Source organism: Trachypithecus francoisi, unplaced genomic scaffold (genome assembly GCF_009764315.1).
Source record: "Trachypithecus francoisi isolate TF-2019V2 unplaced genomic scaffold, Tfra_2.0 Lachesis_group13, whole genome shotgun sequence".
Lineage (NCBI taxonomy): Eukaryota > Metazoa > Chordata > Mammalia > Primates > Cercopithecidae > Trachypithecus > Trachypithecus francoisi.
This window is the reverse complement of record NW_022681458.1, coordinates 108845264-108860202: the sequence shown is the minus strand read 5'-3', so window position 1 is coordinate 108860202 and position 14939 is coordinate 108845264. Positions and strand designations below refer to the sequence as shown.

The 14939-nt window shown below is 42.1% G+C and overlaps 1 protein-coding gene across 5 annotated transcripts in view; it reads right to left on the bottom strand.

Annotated features, from left to right (window-relative positions):
• The window catches only part of MAP3K19 (mitogen-activated protein kinase kinase kinase 19), a 67106-nt gene that overhangs the window by 37640 nt on the left and 14527 nt on the right, over positions 1-14939 (bottom strand). For all 5 annotated transcript variants that reach the window (XM_033231681.1, XM_033231683.1, XM_033231682.1 and 2 more), the window contains exon 3: positions 3724-3820. In XM_033231681.1, coding sequence (XP_033087572.1) covers positions 3724-3820 — 97 coding nt within the window. The remainder of the gene's footprint in view (positions 1-3723; positions 3821-14939) is intronic.

Genomic DNA, 14939 nt, shown 5'->3' with positions numbered 1-14939 from the left:
TGTTGGTCCTAAATTGGAAAAAAGATTATAGAATGCACTGATTCTGAAGTCCTCTAGAAACATACAAATGTTCTCTTTGTTTTGCCTCTTGAATACTGTGAGTTGCTGAGGTTGCTATGGATAAGGCCTCTGGAGCTACCCAGTAGGCCAGGGAAGAGGATGCATTGTCACAGGTAAAAACAAAACACTTGCTCTTATCTAAGCGCATTTTTCACGTAATGAGCGTCAATTAACCCTATCAGAAAATATTACCATAGAGAGAAATTAAAAGGCAACATTTCAACATAGCCACGAATGTATTTTCTTTATAGAAGAGGTGAAAATGACATTCATAACCAATCAGAAAATGATCATTAAATTGTTGTTGTTAGTGTCAAAGCCATTATTAAAATAAAAACTTAGACTCTGGCCCAGCCTAACTGATTTCAATAAAGAAAAATTATTTTCTCCAGAAAAGCCTCACTTCCCTGTTTGTTCTCCTTATTTCATTTGTTACATTTTTGTGGGTACTTAATAGGTGCATATATCAATGGGGTCCTTGTTCTATTTAAGTGAATGTGCATATCTGTCTGGATTGTGAGCATGGAGATTCAAAATATTTTGATGCCATCTTCACGTTTTGATGATTTCCTAAATTGTGAAGCTCAACACAGACTTAAAAAAAAATAACAACTGTATTTCCAGCCTTCTGTGCTGCTAGATTCAGAAAGCTTACTTGAGAGACTGATGTATGTGAGTTACATGAAAAAAGATAAGGTGCAGGCATCCTGTGTGCTGATGGGGGAACCAACAGAGGGAGGAGATTCTTACATTGATAGTGGGAGCGGCTTTTCTGTTATGGCAGAGGTGCCATGATTTGGGGGTCAGTAGCAGCCAGTTTTGAAATGCATTTATGGGAATTCTTCCTGACAATCCAATCTAGAGCCTTCCTGTTATGGACTGGATGTTTTGAATGTTTGTGTACCCCACCGCAAAGTCGTATGTTGAAGTCCTAACCCCTCAGTGTGGCTTATTTGGAGATGGGGCCTCTAAGGTTACATGAGGTGTCAGGGGTGGGGCCCTGATCCAGTTGGATTTGTGTCCTTCTAAGAAGAGAACTCACTCACTTGTGCTCTGCCTGTGTGTGCACAGAGGAAAGACCACATGGGGACAGACCGCCATCTGCAACCAGGAAGAGAGCCCTCACCAGAAACCCATCCCTGCTAGACTCTTGATCTTGGACTTCCCATTCTTAAGAACTGTGAGAAAATAAATGTCTGCTGTTGAAGCCCCCCAGTCTATGGTATTTTGTTTTGGCAGCATGGGTGGACCAAGAAAGTTCCTCTCCTCTGGTTTTTCAATGATATATGAACTTCCTAATATCTTTCAAATTTCCGTTCCTTTTTAACCCAACCAAGAGTAGGTTCTTGTATACCTGCAACTACAAATCCTGATGAATTTATACTGTATTAAAATATGATTAAGCCCATTAGTTTTAGGGAATAGGTTCTCTTGTTCACTCATGAAAAGAGTAAATTTATAGGCTCAATTTCTAGTCTACAAGATTTGTGTCTGTTATGTTCTCAGAAAATAGTGTTTGTGTTTGTTTGTTTGTTTGTTTTGAGACCGAGTCTCACTCTGTCACCCAGGCTGGAGTGCAATGGCGTGATCTCAGCTCACTGCCACCTCCGCCTCCCGGGTTCAAAAGATTCTTCTGCCTCAGCCTCCCAAGTAGCTGGGATTATGGGTGCGTGCCACCATGCCCGGTTAATTTTGTATTTTTAGTAGAGATGGGGTTTCACCATGTTGTCCAGGCTGGTCTCGAACTCCTGACCTCAGGTGATCCGCCCACCTTGGCCTCCCAAAGGGCTGGGATTACAGGCGCAAGCCACAGCACCCAGCCCATTTAAAGAGATTTAAACCAATATTTAAAATGAATATAATGCACAATAATATTGAAAACACTTTTATTTCAGAATTTGTGACTAGAAAGAGTAGCTAGCTCAACTGAAGTCTCTACCAACTGTGACATGCAATTTTATCAGGAAGAGAATTGCTTCTTCCAAATTTGTAACTCAAGTTGTTAAAAGCTTAAAACTGAAATAACTTAGTGGAGACGCCTCATAAGTATTATGGCTCCCATATGAAAACTAAAAATATTGCAAGTCAAGTTTAAAAGAATGACTAACATCCCAAATGGTGAGTTATCTCCAAATTGAGCAGAATAAATGAAATATTTAACCTCCTAGAAGGCGCTTGGGACACCATTAGGCTTCTAAGAGCTTGGCTTTGAAGTCTATGAAAGTCGAAGGAGGACTGCAAGGACCGTTCTGAAGGGTTTCGGGATTTATTTTCTTTTGTTAGCTCTTTCAGGCTTAATGGTGTTCACAGTTTTAAGGGTTACTAAATTACTCTCCGCCCTCGGCCTGGGGAGGGACGATTCCCAGTGGGCGTGAGAAAGGCAGGCGGCTGCCCAGGAGAGGGCAGCATCGCACCACCTCCTGGGAGACGCTACTCGGGAGAGCTGCAGCCTTCTGGGAGGCGCGAAGGGATGAGAAAAACGGGCATCAAAGAGGGCGGCTTCCCTGGAGTGTTAGAAATAGAAGCCAGAAAATTGCCCGGGAGAAATTGCAGCAGTTCAAATAAACATTTACTTTAAGAAGGTTGGCCGGGCGCGGTGGCTCAAGCCTGTAATCCCAGCACTTTGGGAGGCCGAGACGGGTGGATCACGAGGTCAGGAGATCGAGACCATCCTGGCTAACACCGTGAAACCCCGTCTCTACTAAAAAATACAAAAAAAACTAGACGGGCGAGGTGGCGGGCGCCTGTAGTCCCAGCTACTTGGGAGCCTGAGGCAGGAGAATGGCGTAAACCCGGGAGGCGGAGCTTGCAGTGAGCTGAGATCCGGCCACTGCACAAAAAAAAAAAAAAAAGAAGGTTATGGATAGATGACAGACAAATGGGATAGCCGTGGCAACTATGTTCTGAGGAGAGAATCTGCAAATACTTTGTGCTCTGTTAAGTGCAAGGGCACTTACGGTCTGACAGGATAGCATATTTGAAATGGGTGGTGCTCTGGAAGATTCCAGAGTTATGGCCTTGTAAATGAAAGACCGAGACTTGGGGACTTTCATGCCTTGTTCATTCCCCCACCTTCCCCTCAGGGACAACAGCTGATGGAGACGTGTGGCTCTGGAAGGGAACTGATCGCTGAAGCTGCTGGAAGATTCTGAGAGGAAGAAAATGGGGAAAGGATGTTATCAGACAAAAAGGAAGGGACAGGGAATGGCTTGGCTGAGCTGGAGTGAGGTGGGATAAAAGAGCCAGAGAGCATTGCCTATTCTGGACAGTCAAGTTGCCTAGACCCACTGATTCAGATATGGACCAGAAGGTAGTATCATGAGTGGTTTTCTTCTTCTTTGGGCTTCTGTGTTTTCAAACTTATTTATTATTATTTTTTAAACTTTTATTGCAGGAGTTAAGCTCAGGGGTACAAGTGCAGGTTTGTTCCATAGGTAAATGTATATCATGGGGTTTGTTGTACAGATTATTTCATCACCCAGGTATTTAGCCTAGTACCCATTAGTTAGTTTTCCTGATCCTCTCCCTCCTCCACTCCCTCTACCCTCCGATAGGCCCCAGTGTGTTTTGTTCAAACTTCTACAATGAGTGCTTCTGAAATTGAAGGGAAGCCCATATGAGCATGTTATCTTTGTAAACACATTAAGGACTGAAGCCCGATACCTTCTGTCCTGGGTTGCCAGTCCTGTCTACCACCACTGGGATCTTCTTCTTCACCAACCGGTGTGGAATGACTGCAGTCGCCATCTTGGTCGAACTCCTGCAGTATCATAAAATTCAAAACTCAGTAATTAGTTATTCGATGTACCAATTTGTTGGCAGAATGAATGTTGATTTTTCTGGGCTAAAGATTCACACCGTGGATTTCTTTTAAATTGGATAAAGTATTTAGGAATAAAATAATAAGAAAGTATCTGCCCTTGGAGCACTAGGCTCAGACAGTCATGGATGTGATTAATTGCATAATCAAAAATGAAGAGCAAAGCTCAAATCACATTGACACATAGAAATTCAGTATTTTATACTTTATCATCTCAGTGCCCAGGCTGCTAAGCTGCCCCAAATTCCATCTGGGTGGGTAACTGGAAAGAATCCTTTGGCCACAGTCACAGTGAACAACCCCAAAGGAACGTGATCTTTTCCATAATGCCTCCCTGGGGCATCATTTACAAATAACAAGAATGGAAATCCCTGCCCCTTGTGGAAGCTACAGATATAACCCTAGACTGAAAGGAGGCAGCAAAACTGATTAAAGTCTTCACTATGATGGTGTTCTGATCTAAATCATGGTGCACAACACCCCTTAAACTTCCTTTTCACTCTCTGGAAAATAATCATTATAGTTGAAAACCAACTTGATTTATAGAAAGTACTCCAAACATTTTAAAGAAGAAATGTTTTCTTAGAATTCATTGTTTTTGGTAGTTTCCTTCATTACAAGTTATAGCTGGTGATTTTGTGCCTTTAAATTTCTAGAACCATGATAGACCCAAGTAGTAGTTAAAACATCCCATCACAACCCAAATGTTACAACTAGCTGTCTGGTTTCTATGATCTAGGTGGACTACCTATTTAAGGGGACTGTTGGACAAGAAGTCTTTGCCCTAAGTGCACAAGCCTGTCATCTGAAATGTCAGAGAAGTGGCGAGTCACAAAAATTCTCTGAGAGCTCATTTATTAATTCCCAAGAGAGCTAGGAAATTTCTGGCTTTTCTCTCCTTATTCATTTTAATTGTTGTAGCAAATAATAAAACTTGGCCAGGCACGGTGGCTCACTCCTGTAATCCCAGCACTTTGGGAGGCTGAGGCAGGTGGATCGCTTGAGCTCAGGAGTTCGAGACCAGCCTGGGCAACATGGCGAAACCCTGTCTCCACTGAAAATACAAAAATTAGCTGGACGTGATGGCACACACTTGTTGTCCCAGCTACTTGGCAGGCTGAGGCAGGAGGATGGCTTGAACCCAGGAGGTCGAGGTTATGGTGAGCTAGGGTCATGCCACTGCACTCTTTTGACAGAGTGAGACCCTGTCAAAAGAAAGAAAAGAGAGAGAGAGGAAAAAAAAGAAAAGTAGAAGAAAAGATAAAGGAAGTAAAAGTAAAACCTGGCCAGGCGTGTTGGGTCACATCTGTAATCCTGGCACTTTGGGAGGCCCAGATGGGTGAATTGCTTGAGACCAGCCTGGACAACATGGTGAAGCCCCATCTCTACAAAAAATACAAACATTAGCCAGGCATGGTGGCACGTGCCCGTAGTCTCAACTACTCAGGAGGCTGAGGTGCGAGGATCATTTGAGCCATAGGAGGTTGAGGCTGCAGTGAGCCATGATTGCACCACTGCACTCCAGCCTGGGCAACCAAGTGAGACTCTGTCTCAAAAAAAAAAAAAAAAAAAAAAAATCCAGAGGTAAAACCCTCCATTTATACAGTCATTAAAAATATTTTAGGTATTCAATCATAATAACTTAGTTGTCATACCTTACTTGTATTCAGTAGTTTATACTTAAACATTGTTTTTTAATGTTCAATTTTTATGGGCACATAGGTATATATATTTATGGGGTGCAGGAGATATTTTGATATAGGCATGCGATGCATAATAATGACATCAGGGTAAATGGGGTATCACACATCAAGCATTTATCCTTTGTGTTACAAATGATTCAATTATACTCTTTTAGTTATTTTTAAATGTACAATTAAATTATTACTGACTATAGTCACCCTGTTGTGCTATCAAATACTAGGTCTTATTCTTTTTTTTTTTTTTTTATACTTTAAGTTCTAGGGTACATGTGCATAACGTGCAGGTTTGTTACATATGTATACTTATGCCATGTTGGTGTGCTGCACCCATCAACTCGTTAGCACCCATCAAGTCATCATTTATATCATGTATAACTCCCCAGTGCAATCCCTCCCCCCTCCCCCCTCCCCATGATAGGCCCCAGTGTGTGATGTTCCCTTCCCGAGTCCAAGTGATCTCATTGTTCAGTTCCCACCTATGAGTGAGAACATGCGGTGTTTGGTTTCTCTTCTTGTGATAGTTTGCTAAGAATGATGGTTTCCAGCTGCATCCATGTCCCTACAAAGGACGCAAACTCATCCTTTTTTATGGCTGCGTAGTATTCCATGGTGTATATGTGCCACATTTTCTTAATCCAGTCTGTCACAGATGGACATTTGGGTTGATTCCAAGTCTTTGCTATTGTGAATAGTGCCGCAATAAACATACGTGTGCATGTGTCTTTGTAGTAGAATAATTTATAATCCTTTGGGTATATACCGGTAGTGGGATGGCTGGGTCATATGGTACATCTAGTTCTAGATCCTTGAGGAATTGCCATACTGTTTTCCATAATGGTTGAACTAGTTTACAATCCCACCAACAGTGTAAAAGTGTTCCTATTTCTCCACATCCTCTCCAACACCTGTTGTTTCCTGACTTCTTATTGATTGCCATTCTAACTGGTGTGAGATGGTATCTCATTGTGGTTTTCATTTGCATTTCTCTGATGGCAAGTGATGATGAGCATTTTTTCATGTGCCTGTTGGCTGTATGAATGTCTTCTTTTGAGAAATGTCTGTTCATATCCTTTCCCCACTTTTTGATGGGGTTGTTTGTTTTTTCTTGTATATTTGTTTGAGTTCTTTGTAGATTCTGGATATTAGCCCTTTGTCAGATGAGTAGGTTGCAAAAATTTTCTCCCATTCTGTAGGTTGCCTGTTCACTCTGATGGTAGTTTCTTTTGCTGTGCAAAAGCTCTTTAGTTTAATTAGATCCCATTGTCGATTTTGGCTTTTGCTGCCGTTGCTTTTGGTGTTTTAGACATGAAGTCCTTGCCCATGCCTATGTCCTGAATGGTACTACCTAGATTTTCTTCTAGGTTTTTATGGTATTAGGTCTAACATTTAAGTCTCTAATCCATCTTGAATTAATCTTCGTATAAGGGGTAAGGAAAGGATCCAGTTTCAGCTTTCTACTTATGGCTAGCCAATTTTCCCAGCACCATTTATTGAATAGGGAATCCTTTCCCCATTTCTTGTTTCTCTCAGGTTTGTCAAAGATCAGATGGCTGTAGATGTGTGGTATTATTTGTGAGGACTCTGTTCTGTTCCATTGGTCTATATCTCTGTTGTGGTACCAGTACCATGCTGTTTTGGTTACTGTAGCCTTGTAGTATAGTTTGAAGTCAGGTAGCGTGACGCCTCCAGCTTTGTCCTTTTGACTTAGGATTGTCTTGGCAATGCGGGCTCTTTTTGGTTCCATATGAACTTTAAAGCAGTTTTTTCCAATTCTGTGAAGAAAGTCATTGGTAGCTTGATGGGGATGGCATTGAATCTATAAATCACCTGGGGCAGTATGGCCATTTTCATGATATTGATTCTTCCTATCCATGAGCATGGTATGTTCTTCCATTTGTTTGTGTCTTCTTTGATTTCACTGAGCAGTGGTTTGTAGTTCTCCTTGAAGAGGTCCTTTACATCCCTTATAAGCTGGATTCCTAGGTATTTTATTCTCTTTGAAGCAATTGTGAATGGAAGTTCATTCCTGATTTGGCTCTCTGCTTGTCTGTTACTGGTGTATAAGAATGCTTGTGATTTTTGTACATTAATTTTGTATCCTGAGACTTTGCTGAAGTTGCTTATCAGCTTAAGGAGATTTTGGGCTGAGACGATGGGGTTTTCTAAATATACAATCATGTCATCTGCAAACAGGGACAATTTGACTTCTTCTTTTCCTAACTGGATACCCTTGATTTCTTTCTCTTGCCTGATTGCCCTAGCCAGAACTTCCAATACTATGTTGAATAGGAGTGGTGAGAGAGGGCATCCCTGTCTTGTGCCAGTTTTCAAAGGGAATTTTTCCAGTTTTTGCCCATTCAGTATGATATTAGCTGTGGGTTTGTCATAAATAGCTCTTATTATTTTGAGGTACATTCCATCAATACCGAATTTATTGAGCGTTTTTAGCATAAAGGCTGTTGAATTTTGTCAAAAGCCTTTTCTGCATCTATTGAGATAATCATGTGGTTCTTGTCTTTGGTTCTGTTTATATGCTGGATTACGTTTTATGATTTGCGAATGTTGAACCAGCCTTGCATCCCAGGGATGAAGCCCACTTGATCATGGTGGATAAGCTTTTTGATGTGCTGCTGAATCCAGTTTGCCAGTATTTTATTGAGAATTTTTGCATCAATGTTCATCAGGGATATTGGTCTAAAATTCTCTTTTTTTGTTGTGTCTCTGCCAGGCATTGGTATCAGGATGATGTTGGCCTCATAAAATGAGTTAGGGAGGATTCCCTCTTTTTCTATTGATTGGAATGGTTTCAGAAGGAATGGTACCAGCTCCTCCTTGTACCTCTGGTAGAATTCAGCTGTGAATCCATCTGGTCCTGGACTTTTTTTGGTGGGTAGGGTATTAATTGTTGCCTCAATTTCAGAGCCTGCTCTTGGTCTATTCAGGGATTCAACTTCTTCCTGGTTTAGTCTTGGGAGAGTGTAAGTGTCCAGGAAATTATCCATTTCTTCTAGATTTTCTAGTTGATTTGCGTAGAGGCATTTATAGTATTCTCTGATGGTTGTTTGTATTTCTGTGGGGTCAGTGGTGATATCCCCTTTATCATTTTTTATTGCGTCTATTTGATTCCTCTCTCTTTTCTTCTTTATTAGTCTTGCTAGCGGTCTGTCAATTTTGTTGATCTTTTCAAAAAACCAACTCCTGGATTCATTGATTTTTTGGAGGGTTTTTTGTGTCTCTATCTCCTTCAGTTCTGTTCTGATCTTAGTTATTTCTTGCCTTCTGCTAGCTTTTGAATGTGTTTGCTCTTGCCTCTCTAGTTCTTTTAATTGTGATGTTAGAGTGTCAATTTTAGATCTTTCCTGCTTTCTCTTGTGGGCATTTAGTGCTATAAATTTCCCTCTACACACTGCTTTAAATGTGTCCCAGAGATTCTGGTATGTTGTATCTTTGTTCTCATTGGTTTCAAAGAACATCTTTATTTCTGCTTTCATTTCGTTATGTACCCAGTAGTCATTCAGGAGCAGGTTGTTCAGTTTCCATGTAGTTGAGCGGTTTGGATTGAGTTTCTTAGTCCTGAGTTCTAGTTTGATTGCACTGTGGTCTGAGAGACAGTTTGTTATAATTTCTGTTCTTTTACATTTGCTGAGGAGTGCTTTACTTCCAATTATGTGGTCAATTTGGAATAAGTGCAATGTGGTGCTGAGAAGAATGTATATTCTGTTGATTTGGGGTGGAGAGTTCTATAGATGTCTATTAGGTCCGCTTGGTGCAGAGATGAGTTCAATTCCTGGATATCCTTGTTAACTTTCTGTCTCGTTGATCTGTCTAATGTTGACAGTGGAGTGTTGAAGTCTCCCATTATTATTGTATGAGTCTAAGTCTCTTTGTAGGTCTCTAAGGACTTGCTTTATGAATCTGGGTGCTCCTGTATTGGGTGCATATATTTAGGAGAGTTAGCTCTTCCTGTTGAATTGATCCCTTTACCATTATGTAATGGCCTTCTTTGTCTCTTTTGACCTTGATGGTTTAAAGTCTGTTTTATCAGAGACTAAGATTGCAACCCCTGCTTTTTTTTGTTCTCCATTTGCTTGGTAGATCTTCCTCCATCCCTTTATTTGAGCCTATGTATGTCTCTGCATGTGAGATGGGTCTCCTGAATACAGCAGACTGATGGGTCTTGACTCTTTATCCAGTTTGCCAGTCTGTGTCTTTTAATTGGAGCATTTAGTCCATTTACATTTAAGGTTAATATTGTTATGTGTGAACTTGATCCTGTCATTATGATATTAACTGGTTATTTTGCTCGTTAGTTGATGCAGTTTCTTCCTAGCCTCGATGGTCTTTACATTTTGGCATGTTTTTGCAATGGCTGGTACCAGTTGTTCCTTTCCATGTTTAGGGCTTCCTTCAGGGTCTCTTGTAAGGCAGGCCTGGTGGTGACAAAATCTCTAAGCATTTGCTTATCTGTAAGGATTTTATTTCTCCTTCACTTATGAAACTTAGTTTGGCTGGATATGAAATTCTGGGTTGAAAATTCTTTTCTTTAAGAATGTTGAATATTGGCCCCCACTCTCTTCTGGCTTGTAGAGTTTCTGCCAAGAGATCTGCTGTTAGTCTGATGGGCTTCCCTTTGTGGGTAACCCAACCTTTCTCTCTGGCTGCCCTTAAGATTCTTTCCTTCATTTCAACTTTGGTGAATCTGGCAATTATGTGTCTTGGAGTTGCTCTTCTCGAGGAGTATCTTTGTGGCGTTTCTGTATTTCCTGAATTTGAATGTTGGCCTGCCCTACTAGGTTGGGGAAGTTCTCCTGGATGATATCCTGAAGAGTGTTTTCCAACTTGGTTCCATTTTCCCCCTCACTTTCAGGCACCCCAATCAGACGTAGATTTGGTCTTTTTACATAATCCCATACTTCTTGGAGCTTTGTTCATTTCTTTTTCTTCTTTTTTTCTTTTGGTTTCTCTTCTCGCTTCATTTCATTCATTTGATCCTCAATCGCCGATACTCTTTCTTCCAGTTGATCGAGTCGGTTACTGAAGCTTGTGCATTTGTCACGTATTTCTCGTGTCATGGTTTTCATCTCTCTGTCATTTCGTTTATGATCTTCTCTGCATTAATTAGTCTAGCTGTCAATTCTTCCACTTTTTTTTCAAGATTTTTAGTTTCTTTGCGCTGGGTATGTAATTCCTCCTTTAGCTCTGAGAAGTTTGATGGACTGAAGCCTTCTTCTCTCATCTCGTCAAAGTCATTCTCTGACCAGCTTTGATCCGTTGCTGGTGATGGGCTGCGCTCCTTTGCAGGGGGAGATGCGCTCTTATTTTTTGAATTTCCAGCTTTTCTGCCCTGCTTCTTCCCCATCTTTGTGGTTTTATCTGTCTCTGGTCTTTGATGATGGTGACGTACTGATGGGGTTTTGCTATAGGTGTCCTTCCTGTTTGATAGTTTTCCATCTGACAGTCAGAAGGACTGTCTGTTGGTCTGTTGGAGATTGCTTGAGGTCCACTCCAGACCCTGTTTGCCTGGGTATCAGCAGCAGAGGTTGCTGAAGATAGAATATTGCTGAACAGTGAGTGTACCTGTCTGATTCTTCCTTTGGAAGTTTCCTCTCAGGGGTGACTCCACCCTGTGAGGTGTGGGGTGTCAGACTGCCCCTAGTGGGGGATGTCTCCCAGCTAGGCTACTCAGGGGTCAGGGACCCACCTGAGCAGGCAGTCTGTCCGTTCTCAGATCTCAACCTCCGCATTGGGAGATCCGCGGCTCTCCCCAAAGCTGTCAGACAGAGTCGTTCGCGTCTGCACCGGCCCCCGCTGCTTCCCCTATTGGACTTCAGCTGTGCGCTGTCCCCAGAGATGGAGTCTACAGAGACAGGCAGGCTTCCTTGAGCTGCTGTGAGCTCCACCCAGTTCGAGCTTCCCAGCGGCTTTGTTTACCTACTTAAGCCTCAGCAATGGCGGGCGCCCCTCCCCCAGCCTCGCTGCTGCCTTGCGGATAGATCGCTGCAGACTGCTGTGTTAGCAGTGAGGGAGGCTCCGTGGGCGTGGGCTCCTCCCAGCCAGGTGTGGGATATATTCTCCTGGTGTGCCTGTTTCCTTAAAGCGCAGTATTGGGGTGGGAGTTACCCGATTTTCCAGGTGTGTTGTGTTCTCAGTTCCCCTGGCTAGGAAAACGGATTTCCTTCCCCCTTGCGCTTCCAGGTGAGGCGATGCCTCACCCTGCTTCAGCTCTCGCTGGTCAGGCTGCAGCAGCTGACCAGCACCGATTGTCCGGCACTCCCTAGTGAGATGACCCCAGTACCTCAGTTGAAAATGCGGAAATCACTGGTCTTCTGTGTCGCTCGCGCTGCGAGTTGGAGACTGGAGCTGTTCCTATTTGGCCATCTTGCTCCGCCGATCTAGGTCTTATTCTTTCTTTTCCTTTTCTTTTTCTTTTTGTTCTGTCATTGGGTTGATTATTCATTCTTTCTAGCTATTTTTTTTTGTACCTATTAACCATCCCCCTTCCTGCCTACTCCCCACTACACCCTTTTTAATACTTTCTAAAGCATTTTCTATCTCCTGGCAAAAGTCAGGTGCCCTATCTCAGACTATCCTGGTTTTCAGTGGCAAATGCGTTCACTCGGCTCCTAGGCTGTTGTCAATTTCACTGCTTATTCTTCTCTGTATTTCAAAAATTCTACCATTATCTGGCAAATTCCTCCTCCTTCCTATCAAATCACAAAGGGGGATTTATTCTTCCTAGAACATATGAAAATACAAAAAAGTATTTTTTAAAGCAAGATTTTAAAAAATCACCTATAACCTGACAACCAAAGAGCAAACACTGTTAACACAGAAATCATATTTTCTTCGTGTTTCTCCTAAATATTTAAAAATATACTTGCATCATATAATTTTTGTATCTGACTTTTTCACTTAAGCATACGTTCATAAGCAATTTACTAAGTAAATGTCATTTTAATGGAATTTAAGATTTCTTTCCTTCAACAAATATCAGAGGGTCATCATAGTACTTTTTTTTTTGAGATGGAGTCTTGCTCTGTTGCCCAGGCTGGAGTGCAGTGGTGTGACCTCAGCTCACTGCAACCTCCACCTCCCGGGTTCAACTGAGTAGCTGGAACTACAAGTATGTACCACCATGCCCTGCCCCTTTTCATTTTATTTTTTATTTTTTGAGACAGAGTCTTGCTCTGTTGCCCAGGCTGGAGTGCTGTGGTGCAATCTCGGCTCACTGCAAACTCCACCTTCCAGGTTCAGGTGATTCTCTTGCCTTAGCCTCCCAAGTAGCTGGGGTTACAGGTGCCCGCCACCATGCCTAGCTAATTTTTTTTTTTTTTTTTTTGTATTTTTAGTAGAGATGGTTTCACTCTGTTGACCAGGCTGGTCTTGATCTCCTGATCTCAGGTAATCCACCTCCCTCTGTCTCCCAAAGTGCTGGGATTACAGTCACCTGCCACCACGTTTGGCTGACTTTTCATTTTATTTTATTTAATGTAATATATGGAATTGATCTTCTTCTTATTGTTTGAATGTGAATACTTCGATTAATAGAAAAGTTGGAGATAGTTTTAGATGTTTATGGGTCATTTGAATTTTTCTTTTTTAGTATTATATATAGTTTTTGTGTAGATCCTTAGTCTAGAACATTCTAAGAGACCTCAAAACACATTTCTACTAAGAGACCTCAAAACACATTTCTACCATTTCATCTAATTACAGTGATTCAATGAAATTTTTATGCTAAGTTTTGGGAAAACAGCAGCCTTCCTTTGGAAGTGTTAGACATAGAACTGGTTCTCACATCAAGTTTCCATGTTGATTACAGGGCTGTGGTCAATCTCAACTATTCAGTTCATTTGTCAGTTGGTCCTATGGGAAAAGTTGGAAGCCAGCAGTGTGGTCGTACCCACCTACAAAATGCATAATGATGACTAGCATTTACATATATAGTGACAGACACTGTTCTATATGCCTTAACGTATTAACCCATTTATGCCAGAGGTTGCACATTTTTTTGTGTGAAAAATCAGACGTCGGCGATGACCTTGAGCAGTGGGATATAAATAACCCCCACAAATTCAGCGTTCCAGTAATGGAACACTAGGCATAAATGGGTTAACTAATTTAATCCTCACAACTCTAAAATTAGGATCTATTCTCTTCATTTTATTTTTTTTTTTTTTGAGGCGGAGTCTTGCTCTGTCGCCCAGGCTGGAGTGCAGTGGCCGGATCTCAGCTCACTGCAAGCTCTGCCTCCCGGGTTTACGCCATTCTCCTGCCTCAGCCTCCCAAGTAGCTGGGACTACAGGCGCCCACCACCTCGCCCGGCTAGTTTTTTGTATTTTTAGTAGAGACGGGGTTTCACTGTGTTTGCCAGGATGGTCTTGATCTCCTGACCTTGTGATCCGCCCGTCTCGGCCTCCCAAAGTGCTGGGATTACAGGCTTGAGCTACCGCGCCCGGCCTATTATCTTCATTTTATACCTGAGGCCCAGAAAAGTTAAGTAGCTTACACGAGGTCACACAGCTAGCCAGTGGCAAAGCCAGAATTCACACTCAGACTCTGAAATGTGGGTCCAGAGCTTGTAACCACTCTGTGATCTTGTTAGCATGAAAAGTTTGAAACAATGAATTTCGACAAGAACCAGAAAAAAAATTAAAAAATTAATCAGCAAAATAAAGGGAAAGGATACTCAAACCTAATTGATAAGTTTTGCATAGAAAAAATAATAATAAAAGATGTGTGATATCTATAAGTACCTGACAAAAAATTATGCCATGAAATAAACTGAAAAACCATCAGCATCACAATCAAAAAGGATGTAGGGAATAAGATTACTTTGAAGGTGATCATGAAAGTGGAGACTCAAACAGAAACAGCTCAGAATTTTCTAACTTATTTTATAATGCTAAACAGGAATGACTTTAAGATGTGCTTGGGGCCGGGCGCGGTGGCTCAAGCCTGTAATCCCAGCACTTTGGGAAGCCGAGACGGGCGGATCACGAGGTCAGGAGATCGAGACCATCCTGGCTAATACGGTGGAACCCTGTCTCTACTTAAAAATACAAAAAAGACTAGCCGGGCGACGAGACGGGCGCCTGTAGTCCCAGCTGCTTGGGAGGCTGAGGCAGGAGAATGGCGTAAATCCGGGAGGCGGAGCTTGCAGTGAGCTGAGATCCGGCCACTGCACTCCAGCCTGGGCGACAGAGCGAGACTCCGTCTCAAAAAAAAAAAAAAAAAAAAAGATGTGCTTGGGTGCCACAAGGAGGAGAATTGGAATAGTGTCACCTAGGAGTGAGTAAAAGAGACAAAACACCAGAAGAGCAAATCCCAAGCATAGATGGATTTCATAACCCATT